The sequence below is a fragment of the Scyliorhinus torazame genome, chromosome 10, assembly GCF_047496885.1.
Source record: "Scyliorhinus torazame isolate Kashiwa2021f chromosome 10, sScyTor2.1, whole genome shotgun sequence".
NCBI classification, from domain to species: domain Eukaryota; kingdom Metazoa; phylum Chordata; class Chondrichthyes; order Carcharhiniformes; family Scyliorhinidae; genus Scyliorhinus; species Scyliorhinus torazame.
The window spans coordinates 83,350,560-83,377,093 of record NC_092716.1 but is presented as its reverse complement, the minus strand read 5'-3'; the positions used below and the strand labels follow the sequence as shown (position 1 = coordinate 83,377,093).

General features: G+C 48.4%; 1 protein-coding gene across 1 annotated transcript in view; it reads right to left on the bottom strand.

Annotated features, from left to right (window-relative positions):
- carmil2 (capping protein regulator and myosin 1 linker 2) overlaps positions 1-26,534 on the bottom strand; it is a 323,518-nt gene that overhangs the window by 174,049 nt on the left and 122,935 nt on the right. Inside the window, exons 5-7 of the mRNA XM_072518320.1 lie at positions 15,548-15,669; positions 10,223-10,320; positions 9,068-9,138 (exon numbers count right to left, since the gene is read on the bottom strand). Of these exons, the coding sequence (XP_072374421.1) occupies positions 9,068-9,138; positions 10,223-10,320; positions 15,548-15,669 (291 nt within the window). The remainder of the gene's footprint in view (positions 1-9,067; positions 9,139-10,222; positions 10,321-15,547; positions 15,670-26,534) is intronic.

The following is a 26,534-nucleotide window of genomic DNA, read 5'->3' as shown; positions in this document are numbered from 1 at the left end:
CCACCTCCAGGGTTTCGCTCCCTACGTGGCTGGAAGCTCCAGGACCTGCCCTCCTCCACAAACACGTGTGGCTCCACAAGGCGGACCCGCTGGTTGAAAGGGTACAACTGCTGCATGCGAACCCGTAGTACGCCTACGTGACGTACCCCGACGGCCGCCAGGACACAGTCTCCCTCAGGGACCTGGCACCAGCTGGATCCCCACCCACGGCCCAACACCACCCGACACCCCCCCCTCCGATTGCCCCGGCGCCACCCACCCTCCCCCCAGCGCACCTCACTACAGCCCCCGCCCCAGGACGATCCGTCCTCCCACTTGTTCCACCCGGGGATGAAGATGAGGACAATACGCTCCCGGAGTCACAGGCGACCAAGTCGGCGTCTGCATCACCACCGGGACTGAGGCGCTCACAGCGGAGGATCAAGGCACCCGAGCGGCTAGATTTGTAAATTTTCACCAGACTGTAACCTTTAAGTACTCACAAACCTGTAAATAGTTTTCCACCATCCCCGCTGGACTCTTTTTGTAACAGGGGGTGAATGTGGTAGTCACCACTGTTTATATAATAGTTGTATTAGAGGTAGTACGGTAAGGCTCCTGTACTACAGGTAGGGGGGTAGATTCCTGCCTGCTGGCTCCGCCCAGTAGGCTGAGTATAAATGTGTGTGCACACCGAGCTGCTCCCATTTCTGGTAGCATCTGCAGGAGGCCACACATCTCTGCTTAATAAAGCATTGATTACTCTCTACTCTCGTCTCGTCGTAATTGATAGTGCATCACCCCGGAAAGTAGGGAGGTGGAAGTATTAGTCGCAATGGACGTGGAAAAAGCTTTTGACCGGGTTGAATGGGATTACTTATGGGAGGTTCTGGGGTGGTTCGGATTTGTGAGGGGCTTTATTGACTGGGTCAGGTTGCTGTACCAGGCGCCTGTGGCAAGTGTATGGACAAACAGGATGACTTTGGACTATTTTAGACTGCACCGAGGGACAAGACAGGGATGCCCCCTCTCCCCACTGATGTTTTCACTGGCTATAGAGCTGCTGGCAATTGCTCTGACAGCCTCTGGGGGCTGAAAGGGGCTGGTCCTCCTGAGGGGTGTGGGGGGGGGTGGGGGGGGGTGGAGCACAGAGCCTCGTTTTATGCGGATGATCTGCTCCTGTATGTTTCGGACCCAATTGAGGGGATGGAAGAAATCATGGGAATTTTAGGGGAATTTTGCCGGTTCTCGGGTATAAGCTTAATATGGGGAAGAGCGAGATGTTAGCGGTCCAGGTGAGGGGTCACGGGAGGCGACTGGGGGAACTGACGTTTAGATTGGTAGGCGACAGTTTCAGGTACCTAGGTATTCAGGTGGCGCGGGATTGGGACCAGCTACATAAATTGAACTTGGCTCGGTTGGTGGATCAGATGAAAGATGATTTCCGGAGATGGGATGCACTCCCGTTGTCTCTAGCTGGGAGAGTCCAAACGGTGAAAATGACGGTCTTCCCGAGATTCCTGTTTGCATTTCAATGTCCCCCCATCTTTATTCCACGGTCCTTTTTTAAGCGGGTCAATAAAGTTATTGCGGGCTTCGTGTGGGGGGGGGGGGGGGGGGCAAGTCCCCGCGAGTGAGGAGGGCAATGCTTGAGCGGAGTCGGGGAGAGGGCGAGCTGGCGCTGCCGAACTTTCGCAATTATTACTGGGCGGCTAACATAGCCATGATCAGGAAGTGGCTGGTGGGGGGCGAGTCGACATGAGTGCGTATGGAGGCGGCTTCATGCAAGGGCACAAGCCTGAGGGCGCTGGTAACAGCGCCTCTGCCGTTCCCGCTGGCGCGGTACTCCACCAGCCCCGTGGTGGTGGCAGCCCTGAGAGTCTGGGGGCAATGGAGGAGATATGTGGGACCAGTGGGAGCATTGGTCTAGTCCCCAATCTGCGATAATCACCGATTTGCCCCGGGGAGTATGGATGGGGGGTTCCGTATATGGCGGTGAGCGGGGATTGAGAGGATGGGGGACGTGTTTATAGAGGGGACCTTTCCGAGTATGAGGGCACTGGAGGAGAAGTTTGTATTGGTGAGGGGGAACAAATTCAGGTATCTGCAGGTGCGGGACTTTCTGCGTAGACAGGTATCAACCTTCCCGCTCCTACCGCGAAGGGGGATTCAGGACAGGGTAGTTTCCAGAGGGTGTGTAGGAGAAGGGAGCGTCTCAGACATTTACAAGGAACTTATTGGGTCGGAGGAGACGCAGACCAAGGAGCTGAAGCAAAAGTGGGAGGAGGAGCTGGGGGGAGAGATAGAGGAGGGCCTTTGGCGGATGCGTTGAGTAGAGTCAATGCAACCGCAACTTGTGCCAGGCTCAGCCTGATTCAATTCAAGGTCTTTCACCGGGCCCACATGACAGTGGACTGGATGAGCAGATTCTTTGGGGTGGAAGACAGGTGTGCAAAATGTGCAGGAGGACCAGTGAACCATGTCCACTTGTTCTGGGCATGTGCAAAGCTTAGGGGATTTTGGCAGGGGTTTGCTGATGTCATGTCCAAGGTATTAAAAACAAGGGTGGCATTGAGTCCAGAGGTGGCGATTTTCGGGGTGTCGGTAGACCGGGGAATCCAGGAGGCGAAAGAGGCAGATGTTCTGGCCTTTGTTCCCCTGGTAGCCCGGTGACGGATACTATTAGCTTGGAGGGACTCAAAGCCCCCGAAGTCGGAGACCTGGCTATCGGACATGGCTAGATTTCTCTGTTTGGAGAAAATCAAGTTCGCCTTATCAAAGATCATAGAATTTACAGTGCAGAAAGAGGCCATTCGGCCCATCGAGTCTGCACCAGCTCTTGGAAAGAGCACCCTACCCAAGGTCAACACCTCCACCCTATCCCCATAACCCAGTAACCCCCCACCCAACACTAAGGGCAATTTATCATGACCAATCCACCTAACCTTGAGAGGGTCACTGTTAGGGTTTGCCCGGAGGTGGCAACCGTTTGTCGACTTCTTCGCGGAAAATTAATTGTCAGCAGAGGTGGGGGAGGGCTGGGTTAGGTTAGTGTAGATTAGGGGGTTAATTAATGGTGGGACCTGTGGGGGAGGGAGGTGGCATTTGCACTATGTTTATATTCTCATGTATATTGCTGCTGTTACAATGCCAAAAAAACCCTCAATAAAATGTTTATTGAAAAAAAAAAGTGCCATTGAATAGCGGGGTTTTCTCGGCACTGCAGCCGCCGAGAAACATCCCACTAAACGTACCCAAAACCGCACATAAATATTTTTTCTGGTTAAATTGCGTCCATGTGGTCCTCCACCACTGCAAAACACGTGGCAGGTTGCGTGGAAAATGCCACCATGATTTCTACACCACAGTGGCCAATATTACTATTTTGGTTGGATTTCCCTCCAACTTGTAGCCACCCTTCAGATTGTGGAATATGCATTACTATAGACTGTTGGTTGTGGCTCAGCTGTGGGCTGGATTCTTCGACCACGCCCGCTGCAAGATCGCCACAGACGGGACAATGACCTACAAGGGTCCATTGATCTCGGCCGAGAATTTCCGGTGGCCGGGCGGGCCCGGATGAAAATTCCCGCCCTTTGAGCACAAGTCCCATCCCAGAAATTCAGCACAAAAATCAAGGCTGACACTTCACTTTAAGAAGGGGGTGAAGTTCGGGATGCTGTATCCAGCCCGTCTGTGGGTCACACATGAGGAACGGGACTTTTACTTTGAAACACCAGACAAATTATGGACTTCTATTAAAGGAATGAAGCTGGAGGCGAATTAAAAGACACTGAAGCCTTGGAGAAGTACTGTGGCGGCGGTTTGTTGTGCAGGATTGTATACATTTAAGTAGCGCCATGTGAAATAAGGGGCTGTGTAAATGGTTAAAGGTTTCTTTGTCTTGCAGGGAGCTGGTTAGAGGGGGGTGGGCTTTGAATTTGGTTCTGCTTTTTGGGTGATTTTTTATTTTAAGTGACTGTTTCTTCACTGTTTTTTTTCTGATGTTTGTTTACTGGGGAATGTGATGCTTTTAAAATGTTTATTCATGTGGGGGGAGATGGGAGAGAACAATAGGGACACAGACTGCTTGGTGCCAGGGGCGGGAGCTATCGAGTCAGCATGGGTCAGCAGACTCTCAGAAGCGCAATGGGGGGTGAGCAGGTGTTAAGCTGGAGCTTGACTTGGGGGATTGAGTTTCTAGTGTTGTTGCTAGGGGGGGGGGGGGAGGAAGGGGGGAGCTGCTTTGCTGACAGGGGAGGAACTGTTACAAGGGGATAAATGGGAGGTCGGGAACGGCGACTGCCCGAGTGGGGACTCGAGGAAGCGGAGGGCGCGAGCTCGAGGTTGGCCTAAAAAGGGTGATGGCTAGTCAGCGGCGGCGGGGGGAAGAGTTGGAAGCCCCCTGACCAGGCTGATCACATGGAACGTTAGAGGACTGAATGGGCCAGCCAAGAGGGCTCACGTGTTTGCGCATTTGAGGGGGCTGAAGGCGGACGTGGCAATGCTACAAGAGGCACACTTAAAGGTTACAGACCGGACGGGATTGAGGAAGGGGTGGGTCAGCCAAGTGTTCCACTCAGGACTGGGCTCAAAGACCAGGGTGGTAGCGATCTTGATCAGCAAACGAGTGGCATTCGAGGCAGGGAGAATCGTGTCAGACAGGGGGGTAGGTACATAATGGTGAGTGGGAAACTGGAGGGGTGCGGGTGGTACTCGTGAACATATATGCTCTGAATTGGGATGACGTGGAATTTTTGAGGCGGGTTTTAGGTAAGATCCCAGTCTTAGAGTCACATAACCTGATCATGGGAGGGGACTTCAATACAGTCATTGATCCGGAATTGGACCAGTCAAAATCCAGGACGGGGAGGAGGCCGGCTGCGGCAAAGGAATTGAAGGGTTTTATGGAACAGATGGGAGGAGTAGACCCATGGTGGTTTGCACGGTCGAGGACGAAGGAGTTTTCCTTTTTCTCGCATGTCCACAAGGTATACTCTCGCATCGACTGTTTTGATCTGAGCAGGGCGCTAATACCGAAGGCGGTGGATACTGAGTACTCGGCAATCGCAGTGTCGGATCATGCCCCGCATTGGGTGGATCTACGGGTTAGTGGGGAGAGAGGGCAACGCCCGCTTTGGAGAATGGATGTGGGTTTGTTGGCAGACGAAGCGAGCTGTGACGGGTTAGCAAGTCCATCCAGAACTACCTGGAAACAAACGATACGGGGGACGTCTCTGCAGCGGCATTCTGGGAAGCTTTGAAGGCAGTAGTCAGAGGGGAATTAATCTCGATACGGGCCCACAGAGAATAGGCGGAACAGGCTGAGAGGGATAGATTAGTGGAAGAGATACTCCAGGTGGACAGGAGATACTCGGAGGCCCCGGAGCGGGGCTACTGAGGGAGCGGCGGAGGTTACAGGTGGAGTTTGGGCTGTTGACCACAGGGAAAGCGATGGAACCGTTGAGGAAGACAAGGGGGGGCGATCTATGAGTACGGGGAAAAGAGGTGGCTGGGGAGATAGGTAAAGTAAATAGTAGAGGCGGTAATACTGTCCTGGACCTAGCGGGGGTAAACAAAGTGTTTGAGGACTTCTATAGTAAATTATATGAGTCGGAACCCCCGGCTGGGGTGGAGGGGTTGAGGCAGTTTTTGGACCAGTTGAGTGGAGGTGGACCTGGTGGAAGGGCTGGGAGCCCCAATTGAGGTTGAGGATATAATCAAGGGGCTGGAAGGCATGCAGTCGGGCAAGGTCCCGGTAGAATTCTATAAGACGTTTTCAGAGATATTGAGCCCACTGCTGGTGAAGACATTTAACGAAGCAAGAGAGAAGGGAGTCCTCCCCCTAACAATGTCGCAGGCCTCGATTTCATTGATCCTGAAACGGGAGAAGGATCCGGAGCAATGCGGATCATACAGGCCAATTTTTCTACTGAATGTGGATGCCAAACTGCTGGCTAAGATAATGGCCTCAAGAATAGAGGACTGCGTCCCGGGGGTGATAGGGGAAGACCAAATGGGATTTGTTAAGGGCAGGCAACTCAAGGCCAATGTTCGAAGGCTTCTTAATGTTATTATGATGCTCTCAGAAGGAGAGGAGGCAGAGGTGGTGGTAGCGATGAACACAGAGAAGGCTTTTGATCAGGTGGCGTGGAATTACCTGTGGGAGGCGCTGGGAAGGTTTGGGTTTGGTGAGGGCTTTATTGACTGGGTGCTGTTGCTCTATCAGGCACCAGTAGCGAGTGTGCGTACGAACCGGCTGAGGTCGGGGTACTTTAAACTACACTGAGGGATGAGGCAAGGATGCCCCCTCTCCCCGTTACTGTTTGCCCGGGCCATAGAGCCATTGGCCATGGTGTTAAGAGCCTCTAGGAACTGAAAAGGGCTGGAGCACCGGGTCTCGCTCTACACAGATGACCTGCTCTTGTACATTTCGGACCCATTGGAGGGGATGGGGGAAGTAATGCGAATCTTGGGGGAATTTGACAATTTTTTCAGGGTATAAATTGAACATGGGGAAAAGCGAGATGTTTGCGATCCAGGCAAGAGGACAGGAGAAGAGACTGGGAGAGCTGCCGCTTAGGAATGGTAGGGAAGAGCTTTCGATATCTGGGAATCCAGGTGGCCCGGGAATGGGAGGTACTGCACAAGTTAAACCTATCCCGGTTGATAGAACAAATGGAAGGGGACTTTAAGAGGTGGGACATGCTCCTGCTATCACTAGCGGGGAGGGTACAGACCCTGAAAATGACGGTCCTCCCCAGATTTCTATTTGTCTTTCAGTGCCTCCCCATCTTCATCTCTAAGGCCTTTTTCAAGCGGGTGAATGAGATTATTTTGGGCTTTGTGTGGGCGAGTAAAACCCCGCGAGTGAAGAAAGTGTTGCTGGAGCGCAGTCGGGGGGAGGGTGGGTTGGTGCTGCCAACCTTCTGCAATTACTACTGGGCGGCTAATATCGCCATGATTAGGAAGTGGGTAGTGGGGGAGGGGGCGGCATGGGAGCGGATGGAGGCGGCGTCATGTAAAGACACCAGTTTGGGAGCAGTAGTAATGGCACCTCTGCCATTCTCGCCGGCCCGATACTCCACAAGTCCGGTGGCAGTGGCGGCTCTGAGGATCTGGGGGCAATGGAGGAGATGTAAGAGAGCGGAGGGCGCATCAATTTGGACCCCGATTTATAATAACCACAGGTTTGTACCGGGTAAGCTAGATGGCGGGTTCCGGAGTTGGCAGAGGGCAGGAATTAGAAGGATGGGGGATCTATTTATAGATGGGAGCATGTCCCACCTCTTAAAGTCCCCTTCCATTTGTTCTATCAGCAGGGAATGGTTTTAGGTATTTGCAGACAACAGGTGCCGGCCTTTCCGCTGCTGCCACCAAGGGGGATACATGATAGAGTAGTTTCCAGTACCTGGGTAGGAGAGGGAAGGTATCAGATATTTACCAGGAGCTTTTGGAGGCGGAGCAAACCCCGGTGGAGGAGCTTAAGGGCAAGTGGGAGGGTGAGCTAGGAGGAGAGATAGAGGCGGTTCTATGGGCGGATGCCCTAGGTAGGGTTAATACCTCCTCATCATGTGCCAGGCTTAGCCAGATACATTTTAAGGTAGTCCACCGGGCACACATGACAGTGGCTAGGATGAGTAGGTTCTTTGGGGTAGAGGAGAGGTCTGCGAGGTGCGCGGGAAGCCCAGCAAATCATGTCCACATGTTTTGGGCATGCCCGAAGCTTAGAGGATTTTGGCAGGATTTTGCGAAGGCAATGTCCACGGTGCTAAAAACACGGGTGGTGCCGAGTCCGGAGGTAGCGATCTTTGGAGTGTCGGAAGATCTGGGAGTTCAGGGGGCGAAAGAGGCTGACGTCTTGGCCTTTGCCTCCCTGGTAACGCGAGACGGATCTTGTTAATGTGGAGGGACTCAAAGCCCCTGAGTGTAGAGACCTGGGTTATGACATGGCTGGGTTTCTCAGTCTCGGGAAAATAAAGTTTGCCTTAAGAGGGTCACTGTTAGGGTTCACCCGGAGGTGGCAGCCGTTCGTCGACTTTCTCGGGGAAAATTAAAATGTCAGCAGATGCAGTATTCCAAGGGGGGAAGGGGGCGGATTGTTGTTGAATGCTTGAGGTGCGTGAAGATTGGGCTGGAGGGGGGGGATGTTTATTTTACCATGTTGATGTCATTGTTTATGTTACTGTTGTAAAAATGTTCAAATACCTCATAAAATATTATTTAAAAAAAAGGCTGACACTTCAGTACAATATTGAGGGAGTGCTGCACTGTTGGAGATGCCATCTTTCAGATGGGATGTCAATCCAAGATCCCATTTGCCCTCTTACGTCGAGGTAAAATATCATATTGTATTACTTTGAAGAAAAACATGGAAGTGCCCTGGCCAATATTTATCCCTTATTTACCAGGATAAAAAACAAATTATCTAGTCATTATCACATGGCTTTTTGTGGAAGCTTGCGAGACACAGATTTGCTGCTATGTTTTCTACATTAGCAGAGTGACCATACCTCAAACAAGCATTTTGGGGTGTTATGTGGTCCTGATGAATGCTATATAAAAATACAAATAATTCCTTTTATATAGAACCATAAAATTCCTACAGTACAGAAGAAGGCCATTCGGCCCATCGTGTCTGCACTGAACCTCTGAAAGAACACCCTACCTAGGCCCACTTCCCCCGCCCTATCCCTGTAACGCCATCTAACCTGCAGATCCCTGGACACAATGGGGCAATTTAGCATGGCCAATCCACCTAACCTGCACATCTTTTGGAATTATGGTCTTGCCCTGTCTCAATCTGTAACAGACCCCAAGGAGTAATGTGGAAGAATAGTTTAACCCTTCATTCTCCAAGTTTCCCAACTTCCTTTCACTGTAACAAATTCCCCATTGGTCCGAAGGTACAACGGATTGTGGTGGTAATTAAATGGTGTACCATGCAGTGTTTGCATTTATATTGTGCCAACATGTACATCATCTTCATTCTCCTCACTTCCTCCACAACATGATCGCTGTACATTTGCATTTATTTATGCGGATCTGGTTGGTTTGTTAGAAATGCTTTTGTTTAATATAGACTTACCCACTGGATCTCTTCCTTGAAGGGAAACCCATTGTAATCGCACAACGCAGCGTAAGTCTCTGAATAGCCACCTGCAATTTAAATGGAACCGTGAGACTGGCTGGCCAGTCAGTAGTGCAGCATTTCATACTTGGAGGGATGTGGACTGCCTTTCACTGTTACAGTAACTTCCAGCACCCTCATCGTAGAGGTGGTAATGGTGGATAAAGTGGGCTTGATTGTCCATTGCAGCCAAGGGAAGTAAATCTATTTGATCTCTTCTCGTCTGTTTAACGAACATATTACTTAGTTCCATTCTGAAAATGTACGTTTCTGTAATGGAGACTGAGACCACGAATGCAGAGACACATGCTCATGTCGCTGGCCTCTTTACATCTTGTTTTTTTCCAGTTACGGAGGCATGATTAAGGTGGGACACAAATTATGCACTTTTATTCCACTCTCTTCAGTGAAGACATTTTAAATAAATTGCAGGAGGAAGATTTTTTTCAAGTACATATATGCTTTCAAGCCTCTATATCAGTAAAATAATGATAGTGTGTTGCAGCTTTAAAACTACGACTGGTTCAAACATTTTTAACATAAGGTAAGAATGCCTCTTGTTCTGCAATTCAAAAAGTCAAATTTTGCTTCAACGAGATGCCTACCTTTCCCAGGACACTTTCAAGCACTGTTCCATCAATGTTGGTTGACCCCTTTAATTCTTTCTTCTTTAACCTGTTAACTTTCCTTAATAAAGGCTGATGGGGTGGAAGAGAAATTTTCCCCAGCTGATATATATTGAGTTCAGTGCCTTGCCTGTGCTGTGTGTTACTCCTGAGATCAGCATGTGACCATGTCAAGGGTGTGAAAGGGGGATGGAGAGTGGCCATTCTACTTACTTCCATTCAGCTCCTAACTGCTCCCTTTGCATTACCCAACTTTTAGCTGCTTGAATTCCTGCCTCCAGTCAGCGCAGTAACTCTGCCCCAATGTCTGCTGCACTGACCAAGTGTACATCAGCAGTTTGGGCGAACAGGGATATGAATCTATGGCCATTCAGCACAGAGATTATTTTCTTTCAAATTCTCGGAATTTAGTTGGACATATATAATTTGTTGGGCCTTCTATATAGATGAACTGTTGGATCGGCAGAGGATTAGATCATTTACATACCACATGGCCCCTGATTAGCGTTGGTCTGTTCATCGAGTGCTGATGTGATTTTTTTGATTCTCTCTTGTAGCTCAGGGGAATTCTTCTTGAGTAGCTTTCTAAGAAAATGGATTTAAAAAGTGAAGGGATTCATTGTCTCAGTTTATGTCTCATTCAACCTCATCATTGGTAGCTAAGTGTTCTCTGAAATGATCAGATGTTGACATTAATTATTATTTGTAAAATAACAGGTGATTTGAATGCTATAAATTAATGAATCAAGCGCTAAGCAATTTGCAAAAATCAGTCAAAATTTTAGATTACTGTTTGCCACGACTAGGGGCTTTTCACAGTAACTTCATTGAAGCCTACTTGTGACAATAAGCGATTATTATTATTATTTTTTATCAATTGGTGATCCACTTTCCATAAGGTGCTGACACCTCACTTAAAGGGCATTATCAAATTCAGGGATTTTTAAAACCTTTTTGAACTGGGATGATCTGCTACTTGACCCTGGTTCTCAGCTAGGAGATAGGAGCGACAAAGAGGCCAACAGTATTTATCGGAGGGCCTGGTATCCTTTGCACCATTCAATTGACACCAATTTTTCTCCAGCAAGAAAGTGGAGTACAACATAGAACATACAGTGCAGAAGGAGGCCATTCGGCCCATCGAGTCTGCACCGACCCACTTAAGCCCTCACTTCCACCCTATCCCCGTAACCCAATAACCCCACCTAACCTTTTTGGTCACTAAGGGTATTTTATCATGGCCAATCCACCTAACCTGCACTGTGGGAGGAAACCGGAGCACCCGGAGGAAACCCACGCAGACACGAGGAGAACATGCAGACTCCGCACAGACAGTGACCCAACAGAGAATCAAACCTGGGACCCTGGCGCTGTGAAGCCACAGTGCTATCCACTTGTGCTACCGTGTTGCCCAAAGTGTGGAATACACCACCTTAAAAGGATAATATTCAGCTAAAATATTGTGAGCAGGTATCAAGTGAAATATGATTGAAGTGAAGACCATGGCACACCACATGTCTGGGACCGCAGGCAATTATCTCCCCATAGCAAATTAGCATAAATTTAACTACCAGTTCGAAAGTAGCCAGGCCCCTACACCATTTATTCCTCCTCTTGAATATATTATGGTACCTAACAACATGCACAGAAAACATTGGTTAAAATAAATGAAGTGGTGGACTAATTTATACCAGTGCTGGATAAAATATGATTTCTGGTGCCTAACAAATTAAACCCAGCTATCTTCCAGCCCATGGGGAAATGGGAAGGTGTCACTCTGCCTGCTTCTCTTCTGCAATCTTGTCTGAACCTGTATTGCTCTGAGGAAGCAGCATGTGTTCTTTTTTATTCATCCATGCGAGGTGGGTTTCGCTGTCTAGGCCGGCATTTATTGTCCATCCCTAATTGCCCTTGAGGAGGTGGTGGTGAGCTGCCTTCTTGAACCGCTGCAGTCCATGTGGTGCAGGTATGCCTACGGTGTTGTTACGAGGGAGTTCCAGGATTTTAATCCAGTGACAGTGAAGGAACGGCGATATATTTCCAAGTCAGGATGGTGTGTGACTTGGAGGGGAACTTCCAGGTGATGGTATTCCCATGTGTCTGCCACTGTGAAGATAATTTTATTATTTTTAATATTTTGGGGGTTTATTGTGTTATTCTGTGAAGCAGGCGGCTGTATGTGTGTGTGTCTGTGACTGATTTAATTACGCTGGGGACTGGATGTCTACAGGATGGAGGTCATTAAAAGGGTCAAGGTGTGAAAGGCAGGCACTCAAAATAAATATGATCAAGTTGAATTTGACATATGGACGATAAGGGAATAGTGTAGATGGGCTTTAGAGTGGTTTCACAGGTCGGCGCAACATCGAGGGCCGAAGGGCCTGTACTGCGCTGTAAGGTTCTATGATCTATGTTCTATAAGCAAATAAGCCAGGAGTAGAAATTTGCATTCGTGGATAAAAGAAAATTTGTTGTCTTCAGTTATTATATTTCAAAGGGAAATAAAAAGGGTTTACAACTTGGGAAATGTCCTTAAGGTCATAAAGGTCATGGTAGCACAGTGGTTAGTACTGTTGCTTCACAGCTCCAGGGTCCCAGGTTCGATTCCCGGCTTGGGTCACTGTCTGCATGTTCTCCCCATGTCTCCGTGGGTTTCCTCCGGGTGCTCCAGTTTCCTCCCGGTGCTCCAGTTTCCTCCCACAAGTCCCGAAAGACGTGCTGTTAGTGAATTGGACATTCTGAATTCTCCCTCTGTGTACCCGTACAGGCGCCGGAATGTGGCGACTAGGGGCTTTTCACAGTAACTTCATTACAGTGTTAATGTAAGCCTACTTGTGACAATAATAAAGATTATTATTATTATAAATAAACACGGCATGATTATTACATTCTATTTAGTGATGGGAGCTTACCCTGTTTGGAGGATTTGGAGGAGAAGTTCGAATTGCCGGGAGGAAATGGGTTTCAATGTCTTCAGATAAGCAATTTTGTGCGAAGGCAGGTTTCGACATTTCCGCTCCTACCGCCACAGGGGATACCGGGCAAGGTAATTTCTAGAACGGGGGTGGGGGAGGGGAAGGTTTTGGATATCAACAAAGAGCTTATGGAGTGGGAGGAAACCCAGATAGATGAACTAAAGGGGGGGGGGGGGGGGGGGGGGGGAGTGCTGGAAGATCCGGGAGTCCTGGGGGTGAGAGAGGCTGACGTTTTGGCCTTTGCCTCCTTGGTAGCCCAGAGACGGATATTGTTAACGTGGAGGGACTCAAAGCTCCAGAAATCAGAGGTTTGGGTTTGCGACATGGCTGGGTTTCTCAGACTTGAGAAAATTAGGTTCGCCCTGAGAGGGTCAACGTTGGGGTTCGTCCGGAGGTGACAGCCATTTATCGACCTCTTCGGGGATAGCTAAACTGCCAGCAGAGGCAAGAAGGGGGGGGGGGGGGGGTTAGACTACTTTTGTTTAGGGTAGGCGGGATTAGTGAGAGATGTTTTTTGCACAATGTTTGTATTTGTACCGTTTATTGTTATAAAATTATAAATGCCTTAATAAAATGTTTTATTTTTAAAAAGGTTTTCTTTTGTTCCCAAATGTTTTAACTTAATAATGCTGTTGATAGGTTCCTGCAGTGCATCTTGTAGATGGTGCACACTGCTGCAACTGTGCATCAGTGGTGGAGGGAGTGAATGTTTGTGAATGGGGTTGTCGGACACTCATCCAGGCAAGTGGAGAGTATTTCATTACACTCTTGACTTATAAAGTGTAAATTGTAGACAAGCTTTGGGGAGTGAGGAAGTGAGTTACTCGCTGCAGGATTCCTAGCCCCTGACTTGCTCTTCTTGCCAAGAGCATTTATAAAGCTAATCCAGTTCAGTTTCTGGTCATTGATAATCCCCAGGATGTTGATAGTGGGGGATTCAGTGATGCTCATGTCATTGAATGTCATGGGGCGATGGTTAGATTCTCTCATGTAGGAGATGGTCATTGTCTAACACATGCATGGCCTGAATGTTACTTGCCACTTGTTAGCCCAAGCCTGGATTTTGCCCAAGTCTTGCCCCATTTGTACATGGACTGACTCAGTAGCTGAGGAGTAGCGAATGGTGCTGAACATGTTCATCAGCAAGCATCCTCACATTTGACCTTATAATGGAAGGAAGGTCATTAATGAAGCAGCTGAAGATGACTGGGCCTAGGATACTACCCTGAGGAACACTAGCAATAATGTCCTGCAACTGAGATGACCCTGGCATAACACAAACTGAGCGTCAGTGAGCAGGATATTGCAAATCAAGCGCTGTTTCATCGCACTGTTGATGACCCCCTTCCATCATTTCATTGATGATCAAGAATTGACTGATGGAGCAGTATTTGGCCAGGTTGGATTTGTCCTTCTTTTGTATATAGGACATACCAGGGCAATTTTCCACAATTCCAGGTAGATGCCAGTGTTGTAGCTGCACTGGAACAGCTTGGCTAGGGCTGTGGCAAGTTCTGGAGCACAAACTTCAGTACTATTGGCGGAACATTGTCAATGCTCATAACCTTTTCAGTATCTAGTGCCTTCAGTCATTTTTTGATATCACATGGAGGGATGTAGAGCTTAAATGACCAGTGGGCATGGCAGGGAATTGAGTATCCAATAGGCACACACAATAACGGGTGTTATTTAGTTTTACAAATTTCCTTTTGATTGTATTGAAATCGGACTTTGTGCTTTTTAAAAATTCATTGTGCTTCTTCCCTAATACAAAGGGGCACGTGCAAATGTGTCGAGACTGAGACAAAATCAAATGTCATCTTTATGGATGAATGTTAAAGAGGCAACTGAAGCTCCACTTACTCTTCAAAATTCTTATTTAAATAAAAAAGTCAATGGCATCATCAGACAAGGTTACACACAAGTTACACACAAGTGGAAAATCAACTGTCATGAGGTGCCCAAAGAAGTCAGAAGCTACTGAGGTGTCAGAGAATAATTGTTGCTGAGACCTTGCGGGAAGAGACAACAAAAAGAATCAATCACAGTACACAATACTAACAATGCATCTTACCAGTATTAGACTGCTCTGGTATTTGGTACTTTATGGAGAATGGCTGATTAATTTGAATCTGAGATCCACAGCGTGGTCTGATAAAGAATTGTCAAAAACAAATGCATGGGATTTTTGAGATAGGTTTGCGAGCGCCGTCTTGTCAAACACAAATCGCCGATGCCAGCTGGCTGCCAGGAAAACACGATATTTAGGGGTTCTCCTGGGCAGTAACAGAGGGAGTTCAATAGGGAATCAGCTACATCCATCTGAAAATCCCTTATTACTGTTTTCAATTTCCATAAAGAAGTGGTGGCAAATAAGGTGGGAAGGCAGTGGCAAGGGGGAGTTGAAAATATCCATGCCTTCTAGTAGAAGTGGTTTGGGGATGTTGCTACTGCATGGTACTGTCAACAGCACCAGGAATTACACAAAATCAGCTGCAAGTTAAAAAAATCAACTCAGCAGCCTTTTCGAAGCAGGTTGATCATCCACCCATTTCACAGCCCAAGCATGTGGGGAGGGGGGGTGGCAGCTTTCTCACATGCTTTGCCTCCAGAGCAGTAGTTATCCACAGCCTCTTGATGTGACTCTTTGCTTCTCCTCATTTCATTTACATGACAGCACTGCTGCCAATATCAGGGGACTCCATCAACACCATCACCCTGTGTATCATAAATAGGTTTATAAACCCCAGAGTCTGTTCAAACATAGCACTGATGTGAAACACAAAACAGTGAAGAAAAGGCACAAAAACAATGCCTCCATTTGGGGGCTGACTTACCCTGGTGATGAATCTGGAAATATTTTTTTGAGTGAGGCAGTGACATGACTCACCACCTGCTCCAGATCTTCAAAGGACATGAGTTTCAGATGGTGCGAAAGTTTCTCGGTTTCTATGACAACCTGTGGTGAAAGGACAATTCACTCAATTCCCGTTTAATTGTTAACCAATTTACCAGTTCCCCCTTTCTTTGTAAAACTAAAATTCATTCTGGGATTTCAGAACAATACACATCATGGGCACAATTAATATAAATGGTAAACCTGTAACCGACAGCTGTATGGATAGATGTGTACAGAGATTAGCCATGTACCAATGTCCTTGATTTGTATATAACCCTTTCTAACCTCAATGATTGAAATCTAAAATGTCATCATCCTATATGCTATTGCCTGAGTAATATGCAGTTTCCTTTCACTGATTTCTTTCCACTTTCCTCGCCTCTTCTGATACCATTGACACCTTGCTTGGATCAACAGTCATTGGGTGTCTTGTTCAAGTCACCATCGTTTCTGGTGATTCTTGGGAAAAATTATTGATACCGTTTTTGACTGTGAAAGGGCATTACAGATGAGCCCACCCTCTTGCTCACCCAACATCGATAAATCCTTCTGGATGGTTTGCTGGGGAGCAATCAGGGATGGTGCATTGGTTAGTTTTCCTCTCCCAGCACAGGTAAATTGTAATGGCCCCACTGCTGCCCTGGCTAATATCAGTTAAATCAGCACAGCTCAAGTATGACTAAGGAATCATCCCAGTATGAATTGCTCAGCTATGCAATGAGCAAACTCACTGGGCTACCAAAGCAACAACAATGGCACCTGGGGCATCTCCCAGGCCATTAGTTGATGTGTTGGGTACTCTGGATCCGTGGAGACTGCGTTTACCTTAGCAGTAACATAGACAGGCTACCAACACTTGTAATAGTACAACTCTATTTTATTTAACTAAGCTGTTAAACATACTTGCACGGTGGGTCGACACTATGTTAGATTGACTGAAGACCTATGCCTAACCTGACCAGCCTATACTGCTAGCACATGGTGGATGTTTGTGGTACTGACTGCAGGCTCTGTCTGTCTCAGAGGCTGCATCCCGAATGAGCGGGAAAACTAGTGCCCTCTGTCTTTATAGTGACCGTGCCCTAGCTGGTGATTGGCTGCCGTGTTGTGTGTGTTGATTGGTCTTGCAGTGTGTCAGTCAGTGTGTGTCTCTGCACCATCATATACTGATGTGTATATTATGACATTAGTGACCCCTGGTTGGTTGGGGACAGGGCAGGATGGTACTCCGGCACTCCCGCTGGCATTGCCAGGGTGCCCTGGTGGCAGTGCCAGGCTGGCAGGGATACTGCCGGAAAGAGTGCCCGGTTGCCTACATGTCAGGTTGGCACTGCCAGGGATCAAGCTGGGGGGGGCTTAACAGGTGGAGGGGTGTTCCTGGGGCCTCACCGAAGTTGAGGGGTGGGGGAGGAGTCTGAAAGTGGTGGGCGGGGAAATCAGGGCAGCCAGACAAAATGGTGCCCCGATCTTCAAGGAGCCTTTCCTTCTGGACGCGCCAGCAAAAAGTGACTAAGTGCGGCCTCGGCGGAGAGAAGCTCCCAAGGCCAAACAAAATGCCAAAGTGCCGTTGAGTAGCGGGGTGTTTCTTGGCACTGTAGCCACCAAGAAACGCCCCGCTAAATGTGCCCAAAACAGGACATAGATTTTTTTCTGGTTAAATGACGCCCTTTGAATCTCTAATTTTTGACACAGTGGAAAAAATGTTGGATGTATGTTTTGAAATAAACGAACAACTTCTTCGAATATTTCACATTCTGAAACTTTTTGACCTGCTTTGAGCAGATATTGATATTGACCAATTTATGTTCTTTGCCTGTGCTTAATCTAAAACATGTTCAATTCACTGATGCGATATCTTACATGGCAGTTAAGTAACTGAACAATTTAGGACAGGAAGGTCCTGGGCTCAGTTATCAGACTGTGCGGAGTTAGCTGATCACTTCTACATGGAAATAGGGTGCCCTTGAGCTGATAAAGAAGAATAAAAGGTCAAGATTCCTCAAGCCTGAATAATATCCTGTTATTCTTGCTGGAATTGTGCCAACTGGGCATATAGAGTCTCCGTGACGGCGTGGACGCACCTGCTCCAAGCTCTGAGAGATCCCAGTCGGCGCCTGGAAGGAGCCTGTGGCGTAAAAGGGCGGCCGTCACCTTGACGGCCACCGGGAGTGGGTGTCCTCCCCGGTCTGGCAGATATGTTGCACTGTCTCCCTGCTCAGCTGGAGCCTTTGACGGCATGCCCAGTCCAGCAAGTCCTCGAATGACAGGCACTGCCGATACACACGAGGCTTCATGCGGTGCCTCCTTCGCACCTCTTCCTCCTCAGCCTGTTGGCCAGCCGGCTCTCCATCCTGGGTGATGTATTGCTTACTGTAATATATGTTACTCATTTGCTTCTTACCAAGATGCTCTTAAGCTCGATGTTGATTAATACTCGTCGTCCAATGAAAGCAAATAATTTATTGAGTAACTTAAACAAATAAACTGAGTTCTTTTATCTCCAATACTTTTACTAGTTATTAAATAAGCAAGGTTGAATAAGAATAAACTATGATTATCTACACTTGCACTCTGAGTAACTCTCTGCTTCTAGTCACTAGTCACAATGCACACAAAGAGGCGGGAACTCAGATCGAGTCTGTCTTTATACCCCTTGATGTGGAGATGCCGGCGTTGGACTGGGGTGAGCACAGTAAGAAGTCTTACAACACCAGGTTAAAGTCCAACAGGTTTGTTTCAAACACTAGCTTTTGGAGCGCTGCTCCTGTTCACCTGAGGAAGGAGCAGCGCTCTGAAAGCTAGTGACATCGAAACAAACCTGTTGGACTTTAACCTGGTGTTGTAAGACTTCTTACTTTATATCCCTTGTTAGTGCTGCCATCTAGTGATCACTTAGCTGTAATGACTATACTTTAACCCTTTGTATATGTACAGATATGCAGATCACTACACTGGGCAGCTGCCTCCTGTTTCTCTGGGGCCGCTCCACTGCTGCACGCTCCGCAGCTGCAACTACCTCCTCCTCGAGCAGCTACAGCTCATTCAGCTGCAGGGCATCCCCAGGGCTGCGACGACTAGCAGGAAGGCCACCATTGCTGGTTGAATTCCAATATCCATTGTCTGTGGGGTGAAAGGCCGATATGTTAGCATCGTACGTACCCCCATGCCCAACCAGGTCAAACGGGCTACATGTCTTACCCCCCCCTCCCCCCCCCCCCCATCCCCTAGGCCCTGTTGGTGGGGGCTGGGATTCAGGGGTGGTGGGTACATCTGCAGAACTAGCGGCCAAGGTGGGTGGTCAGTGTGGTGTGTCAGGTGGATGTACCTTTAAGAAATGAGTGTTTATCAAATAGCTGCAGTGATGTCAGTGTGTGGGTGCAGCTGGGCTGTCTGTCTTTCACTTTCGTTTTTGAACTGGCAGCTGCAGTGTGTTTTTGGTTCCGTTTTCAGAGGTGGATAGCAGCATTCAAAGCAAACAACTGTATAATGATCTCCCTCTCTACAAGCTAAAGAATGTCTCCAGATCATTGATGATTTCAAAGTAATACTTGTTTCTGTAGAGCATTTAAACCTGCTGTCTTTATTTTAAAAATGATTTAACTTATGGATGTTGTTTGGGAAGTTATTAAGGGTTACCTATAGAATATTGTATTTGGGAAAATATCAGTGTTTGTAGTTGATAAGATGTTTACTGTGTATTTATAAAATGTTAACTGGATTCATAGAATTATTTTTTTTTCGTTTTAAACACACTTTAGCTCTCACACCTTTGCACCACACCTGTAAAGTGGGCCCTTGTGCTCCCCATAACCAAAATCTATTTAGAGTTGTGGGTAAGGTGAACTCCATGATATACTTTGGGGTTCTCTAAACCCTGGCCCATAAAAATTGGGGGCTCGTGGGGTAAAAGTCTATCTTTCGTGATTGGCTTAGTGAACTTAAAGACAGTGAGGGGTGAGAATATTTGTGTTTGCTTTTCTGGTGTTGAATTCCAGTAAGTAGGGTGTGTGTTGTGGACAATGGCTCTTTCAGAGGCTCGGAAGTTTTTGGGGGTGGAGAAGGTCACATGCTGTACCTTACAAACGGAGAAAAAAAAAGGGCTTTTAGATTTGGCAAACACATTGCAGTTAGTGTTACCTGATGGCACACAAAAGTAAGAGGTACTTATGGCAGTAGCTGAGCATTTAAAATTGCCTGAGATACAGTTTGACTCATTAGAAATGGCACAAATTCAGTTACAAATCAAGCAACTTGAACATGAAAAAGAATTAAAGCAGCTTGAATACAAAATGAGAGAAAACGAGAGAGAAAGGGAGAAACAATTCGGGAAAAAAGAAAAGGTGAGAGAAGAAAGAAACAACGAAAGAATAGCCCTAGCAGAACAAAAAGAAAGAGAAAGAGAAGTATAGATCAGGTAAAAAAGAAAAAGAGAGAGAGGAAAGGGAAAAAGAGAGAGAGTTTGAACTTCAGAAAATGGCCATGAAACATGACAGTCAGTTAAAATTGGCAGATGTAAAGGGAAACCTACAGTTGGAGGTTAGTGATGAGGATAAAGACAAAGAGTGTCATAGTTGAAGGTTTGGTGGGGATCTATTTAAATATGTTCAAGCATTGCCAAGGTTTGATGAGAAGGAGGGAGAAGCCTTTTTCATTTCATTTGAGAAGGTAGCTAAACAAATGAAATGGCCACAGGACATGTGGGTATTGCTGATTCAAACAAAGTGGTAGGTAAGAATAGTGAAGTATTTGCATCACTATCAGAGGAGGTATCTGGGACGTATGAGGAAGTGAAAAAATCCATCTTAAATGCATATGAAGTAGTGCCTGAAACCTACAGACAAAGGTTTATAAATTTAAGGCAAGTACCTGGTCAAACATACATGGAGTTTGAAAGGATCAAACAGAGTAACTTTGATAGGTGGATAAGGGCTTTGAAAATAGACCAAATGTATGAAGCTCTCAGAGAAATTTTACTTTTGGAGGAGTTTAAAAATTCAATTCCTGATGTAGTGAGAACTCTTGTGGAAGAACAGAGGGTTAAAACTGCGAGGTTAGCAGCAGAAATGGCAAATGATTATGAATTAGTTCATAAATCAAAGCTTGGTGTCCGACAACATTTTCAGCCTGTGAGGGATAGAAACTGGGGAAAAGAGAAATACTCAAGTGGTAGAGGTAAAGGAGATCTGATGGGAGATAATAAGGAGAGTGTACCTCAGATTAAAAAAGAAACCCAGGAGGGTGAAAGAGAAATGAAAAGTTTCAAATGTTTTCACTGTAATAAACTAGGCCATGTAAAGTCATAGTGTTGGTGGTTGAAGAAAAGCACGGGGAAGGCTGATGTGGTAAAACAGGATAAGACAGTGGGGTTTGTTAAAGTGGTAAAGGAAAGCCCAAGTGAGGCGAAGGAGGTGCAAAAGATTGTACAGCCTGATCAAGAGGTGATTGATAAGATGGTGCCAGATCTCTTTGAAGAATTTACTTGTGTGGGTAAAGTTTACTCGTGTATCAGGTGGAGCAGGTAAAGAAGTCACAATTTTAAGAGATACGGGAGCTAGTCAATCTTTAATGGTAAGAGATGAGGAGTTATATAGTTTGGGAAGAATATTGACAGAAAAGGTGGTAATATGTGAAATTCGGGGTGAGAAGAGTAGTATTCCATTATATAAGGGAAGGTTGGAAAGTCCAGTGAAATGAAAATCGCTTATTGCCACAAGTAGGCTTCAAATGAAGTTACTATGAAAAGCCCCTAGTCGCCACATTCCAGCACCTGTTCGGGGAGGCTGGTATGGGAATTGAACTGTGCTGCTGGCCTGCCTTGGTCTGCTTTCAAAGCCAGCGATTTAGCCGTGTGCTAAACCAGCCCCTAAACTAGTGAAGAGTGGTGAAGTGGTAGTAGGAGTATCTTGTTCAGGAATACAGTTTATCTTTTTTTTTAACTAACAATTTTATTGAGGTATTTTTTGGCATTGTAAACAGTTACAGATAACAGAAATGTGCAAACATCAATATAAAACCAATACTTCAATCAAACCATATTGCACCTGCCCGCTCCTCTCCCCAAGACACTACCCGCCTATTTATCCCTCCTACTCTACTCAAATCTCTCCCCCGCCCCCCCTCGCTGACGCTCACTCTCCCGCGAAGAAGTCGATGAATGGTTGCCACCTTCGGGCGAACCCCAGTACAGATCGCCTCAAGACGAACTTAATTTTTTCCATACCCAGAAAACCTGACATGTCCGAAAGCCATAGTTCGGTCTTCAGGGGTTTTGAGTCCCTCCATGCCAGCAGTATCCGCCGCCGGGCTATTAGGGAAGCAAAGGCCAGAACTTCTGCCTCTTTCTCCCCCTGGACTCCCGGGTCTTCCGAAACCCCGAAAATTGCCACCCCTGGACTCATCACCACCCTTGTCTTCAGCATCCGGGACATGACCCCCGCAAATCCCTCCCAGTACCCCCTAAGCTTAGGACATGCCCAAAACATGTGAACATGGTTGGCTGGTCCTCCCGCGCATCTAGCACACTTGTCCTCTACCCCAAAGAATTTGCTCATCCGAGCTACCGTCATGTGGGCCCGGTGAACAACCTTAAATTGAATCAGGCCGAGCCTGGCACATGTTGCGGTTGAGTTTACCCTACTCAGGGCTTCCGCCCACAGCCCGTCCTCCATCACGCCGCCAAGCTCCTCCTCCAATTTGAGTTTCAGTTCCTGCGTCTGGGACTCTTCCCCCTTCATGAGCACCCTGTAGATATCCGAGACTCTACCCTCTCCTCCTTCTCCTCTAGAGACTATTCTGTCCTGGATCCCTATTGGCGGGAGGCGTGGGAAGGATGGGACCTGTCTGCGTACAAAGTCCCGCACCTGTAAGTACCTAAAGTCATTTCCCCTTACCAGCCCAAATTTCTCCTCCAAATCCCTCAAACTCGCAAAGCTCCCCTCCAGGAACATATCGCCCACCCTCCCCACCCCCACCCGCCGCTATGTTCGAAACCCCCCATCCATGTTCCCGGGGGCGAATCGATGGTTATCACATATTGGAGCCCAGATAGACGCATCCACCCCCCTACATGCCTCCTCCACTGGCCCCATATCCGCAGGGCCGCCCCCACTACCGGGCTGGTGGAGTACCTGGCCGGCGACAGCGGTAGGGGAGCCGTGACCAGGGCTGCCAAACTGATGCCCCTAAACGAAGCCGCCTCCACTCGCTTCCAGATAGACCCCGTACCCACCATTCACTTCCTTATCATGGCTATGTTAGCCGCCCAGTAGTAGTTGATCAGACTCGGCAATGCCAGTCCCCCCTCGCTGTGGCTCCTTTCAAGCATCGCCTTCTTCACCCGCGGGGATTTTCCCGTCCAGACAAAGCTCATGTTGATTTTGTCAGTCCTTTTGAAGAAGGACCGTGGGATAAAGATCGGGAGGCACTGGGAGATGAACAGAAATCTAGGGAGGATTGGCATCTTTACAGTCTGCACCCTCCCCGCCGGTGACAGCGGGAGTGCATCCCATCTCCGAAACTCCCTTTTCATTTGTTCCACCACTCTAGTCAAATTTAACTTATGCAACCTGCCCCAGTCCCGTGCCACCTGTATCCCCAAGTACCGGAAACTTTCCTCCACCAGCCTAAATGGCAGCACCTTCAGTCTATTCTCCTGGCCCCTTGCCTGCACCACAAACATCCCACTCTTGGCCATATTTAATTTGTACCCTGAAAACCGGCCGAACTTCCTCAAGGTTTCCAGTATATTTTCCATCCCGGCCAGTGGATCCGACATGTACAGGAGCAGGTCGTCCGCATAGAGAGAGACCCTATGGTCCACCACCCCCCTAGTCATTCCCTTCCACCCCTTTGCAGCTCTCAACGCCATCGCCAACAGCTCCATGGCCAGCAACAGCAACGGGGAGAGTGGGCACCCCTGTCTGGTCCTGCGGTGTAGTCTGAAATAATCTGACATTATCCTGTTCGTCCTAATGCTAGCTTTTGGGGCCTGGTACAATAGTCTGACCCAATTAACCAGTCCCTCCCCGAACCCAAACCATCCAAGCACCTCCCACAAATAGCCCCACTCCACCCGGTCGAAGGCCTTCTTAGCGTCCATTGCCACCACTACCTCCACCTCCTTGCCCGTCGGGGGCATCATGATCAGATTAAGCAATCTTCCCAGGTTAGCTGTCAGCTGCCTGCCTTTCACAAACTCTGTCTGATCGTCCCCAATCACCTCCGGTACGCAGTCCTCAATTCTAATTGCCTGAACCTTGGCCAGGAGCTTGGCATCCGCATTGATCAGGGAGATTGGCCCGTATAACCCGCAGGATTCCGGGTCCTTGGCCCGCTTCAATATCAGCGAGATGGTGGCTTGCGACATCGGCGGCGGCAGGGTCCCTCTGTCCCTTGCCTCATTAAAAACCCTTGTCAGGACCGGTCCCACTATCTCCGAGAACTTCTTGTAAAACTCTACTGGGTATCCATCCGGCCCCGGGGCTTTCCCCGACTGCACGGCCTTTAGGCCCCCCAATACCTCCTCCGCTTTAATCGGGGCCCCCAGCCCGTCCACTAGACCCTGCCTACTTTTGGGAAGGCTAGTCCATCCAGGAATCTTTTCATCTCCTCCGGCTCTTCCGGGGGTTCTGAAGTGTACAGCTTACCATAGAAGTCCTGAAATACCTTATTCAGTCCTGCCGGGTCCTCCACTCTGCTCCCCTTCCCATCAACCACTCTACTTATTTCCCTGGCTGCCTCCCTCTTCCTGAGTTGCTGCGCTAGCAATCTGCTGGCCTTCTCTCCATGCTCATACACCACTCCCCTTGCCTTCCTAAGTTGTTCCATGGCCCTACTCGTGGATAGCACCCCCAGTTCCGCCTGCAGTCTCCGTCTCTCCCTGAATAGGTCCTCCCCCGGGGAGCCCGCATGCTCCTCGTCTATCCGGTGAATTTCCCTAACCAATCTGTCCATTTCTGCTCTGTCAGCCCTATCCCTGTGAGGCCGAATTGAGATCAGCCCCCCCTCACTACTGCCTTCAGCGCCTCCCACAGGGTCGCTGCTGAAACCTCCCCTGTATCGTTCACCTGCAAGTAATTTTGTATACACTTCCGAAGTCTCTCACATATCCCCTCTTCCGACAACAGTCCTACGTGTAACCTCCATTGCGGGCGTTGGTAATTCTTTCCCCCCGACCTGCAGGTCCACCCAGTGCGTGGCATGGTCCGAGATAGTAATTGCCGATTATTCTGTATTCTTTACCTCCCCTTGACATATGGACAATAAGGGAATAGTGTAGATGGGCTTTAGAGTGGTTTCACAGGTCGGCGCAACATCGAGGGCCGAAGGGCCTGTACTGCGCTGTAATGTTCTAGGTTCTATGTTCCCCTACACAGTCCCTGCTCAAGATTAAAAAATCAATCTTAGAATATACTTTTTGAACATGCGAATAAAACGTGTAGCCCCCTTCCCGGCGGCTGTCTGGCTCTCCATGGGTCCACAGCCCCCATTTGCTCCATGAACCCTTTCAGCTCCCTTGCCATTACTGGGAGCCTACCCGTTCTGGGACATGACCGGTCCAGCCCCGGGTCAAGGACCGTATTAAAGTCCCCCCCCCCCCATTATCAACTTACGTGAGTCTAGGTCCGGGATCTTCCCCAGCACTCTTTTGATAAAGTCAACGTCGTCCCAGTTCGGCGCATATATGTTCACCAGATCCACTCTTCTCCCCTCCAGCTTGCCCCTTACCAGAAGGAATCTGCCTCCGCCTCAAATTGAACCCGCTTATTGATCATAATTGCTACCCCCCTGGACTTAGAATCCAAGTCCGAGTCGAAGACCTGGCTGATCCAGCCATTTCTTAGCCTAGTCTGGTCAGACACTTTCAGATGTGTCTCCTGCAACATAATTACGTCCGCCTTCAGAGCCCGCAAATGCGCGAACACACGTGCCCTTTTAACTGGCCCATTTAGTCCTCCGACATTCCAGGTGATCAGCCTGGTGGGGGGCACCCCCCCCCCCTCCGCCGGTCAGTCATAACCTTTCTTGGGCCCGCCTCCGGCCCATGCGCCGCGCCATTCTTGGCTCGCCTCTTGGCCGCCTCCACCCCCGACCTCCTTTCCATTACCTACTTCAGATCTCCCCCACATCAGCAAAATATCTCCTCCCCCCCCCCCAGCAACATCTCCCGATAACCCCACCCCTGCCAGCCACTGGCTGTATTCACACCCCCCACCTGACTCCCTTGACTAGCCAATCTGCTAGCCCGGTGACTCATCGCTCCAGCGCCCTCTTGTCTCACTCCCATTGTTTTCCCGACCTCATCTCCCCCTCCCCAGCACACCATCCCCCACTCCGACCCACTGGAGCAGTCTCACTAAAATGGGAAAGATCAAACAAGATGCAAACATCAAACAGCACTGCGAGGCTGCTCCAGGTACATACAGTTCCAGCTGTGTACACAGATAAGTGTTAACCCACGTCCCTTTCTGAGCACCAAAAAAAACCACCGCAATAACCCAGTACCCGTACATCCCCCATCCGAAACAAACATAAAAACCATTGACATAAATGAAACAAAAGCCCCCAACCAACATCTTTAATCCCCCTTGCTGACCGGCCACCCCTTTGTTACAATACAGGCTCCAGCGCACTCAGAGAGCCCAACAAAAGTTACCCACCACACCAGAGAAAAAAAGAGGGAGAAAAAAAAGCAACAGAAAAAAGGAAAAAGACCATACGCACAAAAAATACACCACAAGCCACCTTTAAAGCAGTAAACAGTCGACCGGCAGTCCAGGCACAGTAGGCGTCCCTTCAAACAGTAATTCTCGGACCCTAGCTTGCGTCCGTGGGTCCTTTTTTCGAGACCAGCCCCTGATCCCTCACAAAGTCCATTGCTTCTTCGGGCTCGGAGAAGTAGTGGTGTTGGCCCTGATGCGTAACAC